General features: G+C 40.2%; 1 protein-coding gene across 1 annotated transcript in view; it reads left to right on the top strand.

Annotated features, from left to right (window-relative positions):
* Window positions 1-7,298, top strand: part of STK39 (serine/threonine kinase 39) — a 316,674-nt gene extending 309,376 nt beyond the window's left edge. Inside the window, exon 18 of the mRNA XM_043488356.1 lies at window positions 5,750-7,298. Coding sequence (XP_043344291.1) covers window positions 5,750-5,824 — 75 coding nt within the window. The 3' untranslated portion in view covers window positions 5,825-7,298. The remainder of the gene's footprint in view (window positions 1-5,749) is intronic.
* Window positions 7,299-12,523: the final 5,225 nt, after the last annotated feature.

Below are 12,523 nucleotides of genomic sequence, written 5' to 3'. Positions count from 1 at the left end.
GGATTTACAGTGTGTTAATTTCTGCTATACAGAAAAGTTATACATACATATTCTTTTTAAATGTTCTTTTTCATTATGGCTTATCAAAGGATACTGAATATAGTTTTCTGTGCTATACAGTAGGACCTTGTTGTTTATTCATTCTATACATAAAAGCTTACATCTGCTAAATCTGCTCACCCCAGCCTCCATCCCTCCCCCAACCCATTGTCCCTTGGCAAGCATCAATCTGTTCTCTATATCCCTGATTCTGTTTCTGTATCGAAGATATGTTCATGTCATATTTTAGATTTCACATATAAGTGATATGGAATGGTATTTGTCTTTCTGACTTAGTTCGCTTAGTATGATCATCTCTAGGTCCATTCATGTTGCTGCAAATGGCATTAGTTCACTCTGTTTTATGGCTCAGTATCCCATCATGTATATGCACCACATCTGCTTTACCCACTCATCTGTCAGCAGACATTGGGTTGCTTCCACGTGTTGGCAATTCTGAATAGTGCTGCTCTGAACATAGGGGTGCGTATATCTTTTTGGATTAGAGTTTTGTGTGGATTTGTACCCAGAAGTGGGATTGCTGGGTCGCGTGGTAGTTCTATTTTTCGTGTTCTGAGGACCTCCATGCTGTTTTCCATGGCGGCTATGACAACAGCATAGGAGAGTTGTTTGCTCCACACTCTCTCTAGCATTTGTTACTTGTAGACTTTTGAATGATGGACATTCTGACTGGTGTGAGCTGGTACATTTCTCTAATAATGAGTGATATTGAACAGATAGCCGTTTTATATGCATTTTGGTAATTAATGGCCAAAGAGCCTTACTTATCAAGGCTGAGTGATTAAGGTGATATTTCCCAAAGTACACATAAAGCCAGGACTCAAATGATATAAAAAGTAGCTGAGAGTATTAACTTACTCCTCCTGCGGAAACTGTCAGTTCAAGAAGGTCCATGTAGCAGCTCTGTCTCCTATTCAGTCTGAAACAATGGTTCTGCAAGTGTGGTCCTCGGACGGACAGTGTCAGCTTCACCTGGAACCTTTATAAAAATGTGAATTCTGGGGTTCCATCCCAGTCCTGGAACCAGAATCTGGAGGGAATCCGCAGGCACAGGAGCCTGCGTTCACACACCCTCAGGGTGATTCTGATGCTGAAGTTTAGGAACCATGGCCCTAAAGGAAAGGGGACGCTAGGGTAGAACAGAGGTTCTCAGGCTCCACTGGCTCACCTGGGAGCTCAGAACACCCCAGTGCCTAGGCCACACCCCAGACCAGTTCAGTTACAACTTCTGGGGTGCACGTGGGCACGGGTATGTTTTCAAACACCCCTGGTGGTTCCAGAGCGCACCCAGGCTAGCAGTGGAGGGAATTCTTACGATTGACGTCGGACAGCCACATCTTGGCTCCTCCACGCGATGAGGGCCACGCCTGCTGGTATGGTGGGGACGTTCGGGAGTCAGACACTTGAGTGACAGTCACTACCACGGTAAGCTCCTGAAAGTGTGTACATTTTCCTTTCAAGTGGAGGTTCTCTAAGTGTGGGTCTTGAACTTCTGGGGTTCCTTGAGACTTTTTTTTAAGGGATTTTGAATGTTCATAAGAATATGAAGATGTTACTTGCTTTTTCCATAGTGTTAACATTGGTGTAAAAGCCACTGTGGTCAAACCTAGTAATGTTGGCAGAAACCAAAGCAGAAATATCAAACTGTAGTAGTAGCCATCATCTTTAAAGCACTCATTCTATCACTCTGTAAATAAATAAAACTTTAAAAAGTAACTGCAACTGGCTTAAATCCCCACTTGAGAACACATCTTTTTAATAGTCTATGTGATGAGAGGGGAAGCATTTCTTCAGTACTTAAGTGTGATGGTTGTCTCCAGGGAAAGCACTGGTTGAGCTGTGAGCCAAACTAGCCTTTTTTTTTTTTTTTTCATGGACCATCACTTTTATTTGGAAGAACAGCTGACAGACATTGGCTCTTCAGACTAGGGATCTGGCAGACATTTGTTTCAAAATGAACCCAGTAAGCCTGACACTTCAAGGAAAACAATGGACAGTATTTGTTGTCAATAAGAAATTTCACATTTCAAGCAAAAAACAGGATTTTAGAAAACTTGTATATGCCGTAGTAAGTTTAACGGACACCCCCCCACACACACAACCCTACCCCCAGTATTTAAAGCCTTATCCGATGAGATTGGTAATAGATAATAATGTATTGATACTGTGTAATATGTCAACATTTGGAACATTTGCTAGCTCAGTGATGCTAAAAAATTATACATGGGTAAAAGATCCATTAAAATAGGCCAGTGTTTACCATAACAGTTATGAAAAGTTTAACATGTTGGTTTTACATTTTGCATTGCAACTAAGCTTTATGAAAATAGCACTTCGAAGGTTTTGGCATAGTAACAAATGATGTCCACAATTATTTGGAAAGGCTATTAAGATACGCTCCCCTTTTCCAACTAGACATTTGTGAGAGACTGTATTTTCTTAGTATACTTTAAGGGAAACAGCAGTCGAGTGACTGCACATGCAGGTGTGAGAATCTGGCCATTTTTATTAAGCAAAACATTTGAGATTTGAGAAAGTGTAAGAAGCAGTGCTACTCTTAATTTTGTTTTGGGAAACTATTAGCATGCAGTGGGCTTATTTCTGTAATGTTTAATGAATCAGTAACTGAATACTTTAAGAACACCTTTTATTTAAGACAGTAAATACAACATAACCTAAACATGTTTTATGTTTTAAAATAGATTCAATACTTTACTAAAAATATTTTTATTGAAGCTGATTTACAATGTGTTAATTTCTGCTGTCCAGCAAAGTGATTTGAGTTATATATGTACACACACACATTCTTTCCTATTATGGCTTATTATAGAATATTGATTGTAAGCTCTCTCTGCTATAAAGTAAATTCTTGTTTTTCTATATGTAATAGTTTGCATCTGCTAATCCCAAGCTCCCAATCCATCACTCCCCCACCTCCATTCCCCTTGGCAACGACAAGTCTTTATGTCTGTGAGTCTGTTTATGTGTTGTAGGTAACAGACTGGGACTCTTATCTACAGCAGTGGGAATGGGATTGCTGGATTGTAGGGTAGGTAATTCTATTTTTGCTTTTCTGAGAAACCTCTATACTGGTTTCCACAGTGGCTACGACAACTTACGTTTCCACCAACAGTGTAGGAGCTCTCCCTTTTCTCCATACTGTAGCATTTGTGGCTGTTCTGACTGGTATGAGGTGGGACAGCATTGTAGATTCGTATTTCTCTAGTAATTAGTGATGTTGAGCATCTCTTCATGGGTTATTGGCCATTTGTATTTCTTTGGAGAAATGTCTGTTTAGATCCTCTGCCCATTTTTGGATTGGGTGGTTTGTTTCTTGGTAATTGAGTTGTAAGAGTTCTTTATATACTAGAAACCCTTTTTTCTAGTGTAAACCCTTGGTGGCATCGTTTGCAAATATTTTACCCTGTTCTGTAGGTTGTGTTTTCATTTTGTTTATGATTTTCTTTACTGTGCAGAAGCTTCTAAGTTTCAGTCACATTTGTTTATATAAATATTTAATATTTCTAAGTACAATAAATATAATCCACGTGGACATAATCATTTGGAGTTCTTGATCAAGTTTGAGAACTGCTGCCTTAAGGGTTTCTGGTCTCTCTCGTGTAGATTTCAGTATCATTTGCTTATTGTCCTCATGATCATTTTGCAGGCTACAAAGAGGTGAGGATTTAAGAGGCTTAAATCAGAGCTAGCAACATGGAGGAGGGAGGGCTGAGTTTCCTGAAGCAAAGCCAATGTCCTGGCCTGTGCCTCTTTGCCAGGAGACAGAACCTAGAATGGGCCATAGCCTCCCTATACCCACATAATCACTGCTCTGATGACACAGATTCTCACTTTCATTACTCTTCACCACAAGGACTTAGTTTTTATTTCTAGCTATTTTTGGCTCCTGCTAGTCACACTGCCAGATTTCTGATACAGCTTTCAAATGCATGGATGTGCTTCACACTTGATCAAAGCAACAGTTTGACCTCAGATGTTTGGCAGTTTTCTACACAGATCATCTCTGGCCCCCATCAGTGAGTTGAGGAAGTGATGTTAGCAATAGCTACAAGGAGAGAAGAAGGGAAGGTTTAGGAAGATCCGTCAAGGAACAGTGGTAGTAGGAGAAGACTGGTCAGGTGGCGGGGGAGGGTGGTGTAAAGATCACCGTGTTGGTGTGATAAATACCCACCAGAAATCTCAGCTGCGAAGCCGTTTCTGCCTGTGCTGCTTTGTTAACAGTGACAAGGAGAGCTTCTGATCTTTCTGCCCCTGGCAATGCAAACACTGAAAACTGTACTTTACCAAATATCTGTCAATTGAAACTAGAGCCATCGGCAGGCACAAAGTAAATTATTTAAATGTTAGCTAATATTCCTACTCTTTAGGCTATGGATTTTCTTATTAAGCATGACTGCTCACACTGAATGTTAAGGACAATTATTTTAAATATTCAAGTTGTATGTTCTAATTAGCTGCCTATTTTAAAGGAAAGTGCTGGGGTTGGCAAAGGGCTGAGTTTCTGTATAGTCTTTTGGAACAGTGCCAAGCAGTGTCACTGTGAGGATTGGAAAGGGCTTTTGACCCTGGGAAACTAGTTGTTTTCACAATTATTTAGCAGGCATTCAGCCAAGAAAAGGTTCATATGTCCCTTTGGTAATTAATTGCCCATTCCCAGGCATTCAAACTTTTCTCACCCCACTTTGTCGTACTTACGTAACGTCCGGTTCTGATTTATGTTCTGTAGAGGCAATTTAGAATGGTGGTCTGAGCACTCTGTGTGTGTTTATAGGTTAGCTCCTCAGTCGTATCCGGCTCTTTGCAACCCCATGGATTATAGCCCGCCAGGCTCCTCTGTTCATTAAATTCTCCAGGCAAGAATACTGGGAGTGGGTAGCCATTTCCTTCTCCAGGAGATCTTCCCAACCAGGGATCGAACCTGCGTCTCCTGCATTGCAGGCAGATTCTTTACTACTGAGCTACTGTATAGGAAAGGGAGGTCAAGAGAAGAATAAGTTGTGAATTAGGGCCAGTGAGAATTTTGATGGGCAAGGGCTTTATTTAGAGTTTCTTTGGATTTTGACATGATAACGTACTTTGCATTCTGTAATCTGGGCCAATTTTAAGGCAATAAATATGTCCTAAATTTTTACAAATTCTGTTATAGAAAAAACGTACAGTACCTTTCCCTGTAAAAATTACTCCTATTTAAACAACAGTTGTCTATCCTGAGCCATTCCACTACTTGGTGACCTTTTTTGTCCTGACCAGTTTGACAGAGATGATGATTTTGGTAAAAACCAACTTACCCTTGAGTGTGGCCTATTAGATCTCTTCTCATTTTCACAATAGTCTTTTAAAAGTAAGGCATATTTAAAACTACATTTTACATGGTAGTTGTTGAGAATGTGTATGTGCCTTCCCAGCAGTCCTGTGGCTGGCTCACTGGCAGTTCCATTTCATGGGCCACAAAGCCTTTCGCCTCTGTCCTCGATGGGCTTGATGACCAGATTTCTCAGAGCAGGTGACACCCAGGAGTCACTGAAGAAAGGGATTCTTAGCATGTCTGCTGGCAGAGATGGGACCCCTGGCCCCATAGACTGCAGATGGACCCGCCTTCCCACGAACAACTCTGTAAAAGGCCGCTAACAACCAACAAGCACTGAGGCTTTCTTTTTACCTTTTTCAGGCTTCTGGCTGTGATGGGTCGGAGATTCCCGACGAAGTGAAGCTGATCGGGTTTGCTCAGTTGAGTGTCAGCTGATATCTGTCCCTTGATGTCACCTTGATCTGTCATGCCTCCCCTCGCCACACCCTCCCTCCAACCTTTCCTGCCACTTCCTCCCACCCCCTGGCAAAATCAGAGGATTGTGAAGAGGCCAGCTTCAACGTAACGGGATAAAAGAGAATTTTTTTTAAACTTAACAACACTGAGTTCTGCTTTATTCTCTAGCAACCCACAGTATGAGAACAAGCAAATGGCACAGCTGCACGACTGTTGCTCAGTTTTTCAAAAGCTATTTAATATCTTCAGCAACCAATTTGGATCTCCCTTAAGTGAAAAGGATCTGAAACACTCAGGTGGTCCTATTTATTGGCAACAAAAGGAATCTTTTCTATCAGAAGCCTATTTCTTCTCTCATTGTTGTCCTTTCTGTTATAATACTTTAATTGTACATCTGACAAGACTGCCTCTTATGTTGTACTTAGAAATTAATATACTTATAAAATTAAGATTTATTAGCCAAACTTGAATTCTAGTTTTAAAACTGACTGTGAATTTTATTTTTCATATATTTATGCATTACACACCTTAGCTATAAGGAAGAAAAAAAACATTTTTGATTATATATGCTTCCTGCAGTTACTCTTGTTATTTAAACAAAAAATTTCAGGTCTATCTTTCGAGTATTTATAACTTGTGATTTTTGAAATGACTGAATTAGGAACTAGGATGCTTACTGTTTTGGTTTGCCTGAAAACCAGTTCACAATCTGATTGTCTCCTGGGAGAGGGAGGTGCCTTGTGGAAAAAAAAAAAAAAATTCATATTAAGAATGTGCCTGAGGCTGCTTTACTCTGGAATAGTCTCAGATCTAAAATTTCCTCTACATAAAGTGGCATATGTAAGTTTTGCTTCACTGGAACGTTTAGGATGCTCTCTAAAATGGCGCCGTTCTGTCAGATTGCTAATTATGTACCCATCTCTGATTTGATGTCTCCTGAAATGATAGGCTCTGTCGCTCCAAAGGTGATAAACTTGAAAATACCAGAATCCGTGTTTTACTTGAAATTCTGCAGAATACCCAGATGGAGTGAAAAATAATAGAAAGGGTTTTGTGCAATGACTAAAAGGTAAAACGCTGTTAAGTTTCAAGAATAAATACTTTCAACCCAAATCACCCTCTGCTTGACTATATATTATGGAATAGTGAACCATCAGATTTTCAAAACTGGAGTCTAAACTTTCAGGGTGGCGGCTCCCAGATGGTACCATTCGCTCTTTCCTAGCTAACCCTAGATATGGCAGCTCTTTAATGTACTTTAAAAAGCAAATATATATTACTAAGAAAAAAAAAGTTATTTATAATTGCCTTGTCATAATTGTTAAGGTGTTCTAGAGCCATTTGCATACAACTTAATGTAATTTCATTCCATTCTATTGTTTACACAATAATTACTCAAAGATGACTGCAGAGGTAAAAGGAAAATAAAAGTGTATTATTGCACAAAGAGATAGTGTCACATTGTTTCATTCCTCCTCTAGGTAGTGCACTGCTGCAGTGATATTTAGCACTTTCATAAAATGCCTAGTGAGAATTATCTGGTGAAAAGTGCCCTGGAGGAAGACTAAAGCATCCATCTAGTCACAGAGAAATCAGGTTTGACAATTAGCTTGACAAAAAGAATGAAAGACATTCACATTCAATGTAGACAGTGTATCTTTAAGTCAAAAACAACAGGGCTGCAGCAGACAAGTGGGAAGAATTCCTTCCAACCACTAAGGCAAGAATGGTTACAGGACTTGGCCAGGGCCTTTTCACAGCTTCTTGGCCTCCTGACATCTGCTGCACAACTTGCGGCCAAAACAGTGTAAGAAAAAACCCACACATTCTGTTCAGAGTAAAACATACATGAGGAGCTCTAGAACTCTATTTTGCAATACAGTAATGAATAAATGTGATATTTTTTTATGCTCATATTCTCATATGTTTTCTAATGGTATTTGAAGGAGCTTACATAAACCAGATACCAAGATAAATATTTTTTTCAAGTACATAAATTAAGATGAAGGGTCAGTAAGAACTGGCTACTAAAATGATTGCAAGTGCAAAATTAGGACCCAGAAGTTCGTGACGAGGTCCTAGTCAGTCAGCACACAGACTGGGATTAGAGCTTCTCCCAACCCACCAACGGTGAAGAGTAACATCGTTTCTCCTTCAAGTAAGGATGGACACTGATTTTTCCTAGTACTAAAGCCTGGGATGAAATTTCTCTAGGAAGTTCGAGTCATGAATTTAGAAACTTAAAGACTCTCAAAGCATTGACACATATATTCCAAGTTTTGAACACTTACCCTTTCCAGTGCTTCCTCTGGGGGCCCAGATGCAGGGTATGTGATAGGAAGTGCTGGTCTGCTAGGAGTTGAGATCATGATCCAAGCAGTTGCTCTCACGTGTGGTCTAGAAAGATATAGCAGTTAAAGTTGAGTGGGATGAGTGGGGTACAGTTCCTTTAGGCAGTCCTGTGTGACTATTTCTCCTAATCAAGCTTTTGATTAAACATGACACATTGTGATTCTGCTCACTGGCGAAAACCTAAACTTCGCTCAACACAGATACTTGGCATTATTTATTTGGACAGCTCACATGCTCTGGCGAACAGGAGGGTTTACACTTCTTCATAAAATCAAGGGACTCACATCTCATACAAACACAAAATCTGCCTGGCCCCGACTGTGGTCAACTTGCAAAGATCTAAAATGGAAGGACATTATCATCTCATTTTAATGTCCATATATTGTTCTTATATGAATAACATGGTTTTCTGTATATAGGACAACTTTTAGAGACACTTCTAGACTGTGTGTGAAAACAATTTTTTTTCCAAAAAATTATTCTTAGAAAGTTACCCATTTCCCTATGTGTTAGTATCTTATATGCTGGTAAATATGGTAGCTCTTCATGCCTCTTCATGTTGGAGTAGGGTGAAGTAGTAGTCTTTTGGGAAAGAGTCAAGAATTCTCTCAAAAAACAAGTCTAATCCCATATAAAATCCTAGCATAGGAATTTTTTTTTCAGTCAGAATTTTCACTCACTCATCTCAACAATGCACCTGTGATCTGTTTCATGTTAAGCAACATACTTCCCTGGTTAACCTTCCAAAGTTAAGTTGGTAAGCAGAATCTACAATTAAGTAATTACATTAGAGATGGTAAATATAAGCAAACTAACACTGGATGGAGGACTTCTTCCAGAAATTAGGATTCATATTTGACAGTAAATGATCTTAGGTCTTTTTTTGTCTTAGTATATTGGATATACTAAGGTATATTGGATATATATATATATACGCACAATATACTGAGGTATATTGGATAAGAGAAGCTATTGCTTAGTGAGGCCCATTGAATTTGTGATAGTAAAATCATATGATCAGCTTAAATTTATCCATACCTATAGCAGAAGTATAGAGAGCATACTTCTGGCTTATCCAAAAGTGGCTTTATCCAATTATGATACAATTAAAGGAACTCAAACATACCCTCAATTTTCTGTTGCACACATTTGTCTAATCTACCCATTTCATACTCTGACCGGTATATTAAAGGGCAGGTTGGGTGTTAAGTGGTGTGCCAAGGTGGGTGGTGCTAAAACATACCCTTAGGGCCAGAATGTCCCAACCTAGAAAAGAGGTCTACCACTAGGCAGAATTGCCATAAACAAATGGTTTTCAAGTGACAATTTCCATTGCATATTGGCATGAACTAAAATTTTAATTAATGAGGTTTGATCATAAGAGTATTCCCTTTAAGTGGATAAAATACTTCCTGGAGTTAGGTATTTAGAATGTGTACTACCAAGAATGAGTAAAGTGTTTAATGCATATAAAGAGTGAAGACTGTAAAGGCATATGTTTAAAATATGACTAAGTGACTGACTGCCTCAGGGACCCTAGATACAATATCAGTTAACACCCAAAACATCACAAAAAAGGAACTGGCCCTCCACTGGAAGAGACAAGCCATAAAAAATAGCAAAAAGTACCTGTTTCCAAAATGTCTCAGTGATTGCCTTAATGCTTTTTTGCCACAGAGAAAAAGCATGGTCCGATAACAGTGATGCCTCTTTACCTGTCTTCTTACACCTTACTCAACAAACCTAACCATGGCTAGTTTGGGCACCTAAGAACAGAAGAAAAATTTGCACAATTAGCTTATCAGGTAGCGTGCATCTATGCCAAGCCAGTGGATGCTTGAAGAAAGGTACATAAAACTTCCCTTACATGAATTACAGCCTACAAAAGGAGTATCATTAGCTGAAGGGGTTTATTGAACCTGTATAATTTAGCTCATAACTCAAAGGGCAAGGAATATTATTAAAAATTACAATCTTATGCTATTATTTGAATTTGTTACAGAATGAAGAAAGGTCAGTAATAGAATAACGATTCCTGTAGTGTATTTATCGCTTATGTAGAATACTGGCTTAAGAAACCAAGATTTGTAATTTATCACAGAAGAAACCAGCATATTGTTCAGTAAACCAATGAATCCGTAAGAGGAGGAGATCAAGATGGTGGAGTAGGAGGACATGGAGCTCACCTCCCCCCATGAAGACATCAAAAATGTGGAGCAATTCTCACTGGAAACAAACTGGAATCTGGCAGAATGAGTATTAAACATCCAAAAGGCCGTAAGAAAGATCCATACAGAGTCGGGATCAGGAAGGGAGGAGAAGCAATCAGGTCAGGACCTGTGCCCCTGGAGGGGAACACAGAAGAGGAGGGGGATTACACCCTTCCTGGGGAGTGAGGAGTCTGAACCATGGATCAGGCACCCCATCTCTGGGGCCCAGCACTGGAAGGAAAAGTCTCTTAGCAGGTTTGAAAGTCGATGAGACTGACAGTGGGGCTGTCAGAAACCTAGACCACTCTTAAGAAATGCACACACACTCTTACTCCCTCAACGAGGCAGCGGAAGCAGACTGAAAGGACCCGAGACTGCCCGGTTTTCTGTAACTGGCCCGGTGCAGGCCCAGGCCAAGCTGAGCACCCACCATGCTCTTGCTCTGCATAGCAGCTTCATACTAAGGCAAAGGCCACGGCAGCCGAGGTGAGTGCCCAGCTGTCAGGAACAGAGTGGGCTCAGACCTGGCAAGTGCTCGGGCCAGAGGCGGGATCACTCCAGCACACGCTGTGGCCCCTCTTGCTCCGCAGCACAGCTTCCCACGAGAGTAAAGGCTGCTGCTGCTGGAGACTGCTTTGCCATGGAGGATGGCGCCAGCCTGGACCCAGCACTGTACCCGAGCGGGGAGAGCGTGGCCATTACGGTCACCTGCTGCAGCAGTGCTCCCTTACGGGGCAAAGGTGCCAATGCTGGGAGCGGGGGAGCACACACTGAGGGAGCAGAACCAGCTCTGACTTGACCCTCGGGGCTTCTGCTGTAGCAACTTTGGACGCACTCCCATCCCTTGACAGGACACTGTTGGCTATTGAGCAGAGAAGTCCCCCTCTCACACCTGGCTCTAGCTCTAACCCTCCCCCATCTCTGCCATCTCCAGCTCCACCTCCTAGCAAGAGTGATAGCTGGCAGCCCACCCAGAGGAGAAATGTGACTTGAGCTCACTTCAGACACAGCTCACCCACCAAAGCCACCAGGCACATGCAGGCTGCACAAGGATGCTCCCAGACAAGGACACCCCATTCAGGACCAGGATAGGTAACTTTTATCTAATTTCATAGAGACAAAGATAAGCAAAATGAGAAGACAGAAATTTGTTTCAAATAAAACAAGAAAGGGAAAAAAACCCTGAAAATAGGAATGAAACAAACAAACAAACAAAAAAAGGAATGAAACGGATACACAATTTACCAGTTCAGAGAATTAGTAATAATGTTAACTGAATTAGGGAAAATAACAGATGAACATAGTGTGAACTCTTAACAAGGGACTAGAAAGTAAAAAAGAACCAATCAGAACTAAAGAATATGATAAATGAAAACACATTAGAAGGAATTAACAGCAAATCTACTGATACAGAACACCTGATCTGGAAAAGAGAATAATGGAAATCACTCAATTAGGATAACAAAAAGAAAACAAATTTTTGAAATTAAAACTGTTTAAGAAATATTTGGGACAACATCATGTGTATTGACATTTGCATTATAAGGATTCCAGAAGGAGAATGGAGAGCAAAAGGGGTTGAAAATGTATTTAGTGAAATTATGGTTGAAAAGTTCCTGAATCTGAAGAAGGAAACACATCCAGGTACAGGAAGAACAGAGTCCCAAACAACCACAAAAGATTCACACCTCGGCATCAAAATTAAAATGGCAAAAGTTAATGAGAGAAATCTAAAGACAGCAAGAGAAAAGCAAGGAGTCACATACAAGGCAACCCTCATAAGGCTATGAGAGACTTTTCTGCAGAAACACTGCAGGCCAGAAGGAAATGGCATGACATGTTTAGAGTGGAAAAGGATAATCTCAAGCAAGATTATCATTCAGAAGAGACAGAGTTCATCAGTACTAAACCAACCCTAAAAGAAATGTTAAAGGGTCTTCTATAAGTAAAAAAGAAAAGGCTACAACAAGTTAGAATCTATAGGAAGAAAAATTCTACTAAGTAAAGACAAATAAATAGTAAAGGCTATAGATCAACCACTTTAATAAGCTAGTACAAAGACTGAAAGACAACTGTAAAATCAACTATAACTACAAACAGTTAAAAGATAAACATG

The sequence above is a fragment of the Cervus canadensis genome, chromosome 15, assembly GCF_019320065.1.
Source record: "Cervus canadensis isolate Bull #8, Minnesota chromosome 15, ASM1932006v1, whole genome shotgun sequence".
Classification (NCBI taxonomy): Eukaryota; Metazoa; Chordata; class Mammalia; order Artiodactyla; family Cervidae; genus Cervus; species Cervus canadensis.
This window is presented reverse-complemented; position numbering and strand designations above follow the sequence as displayed.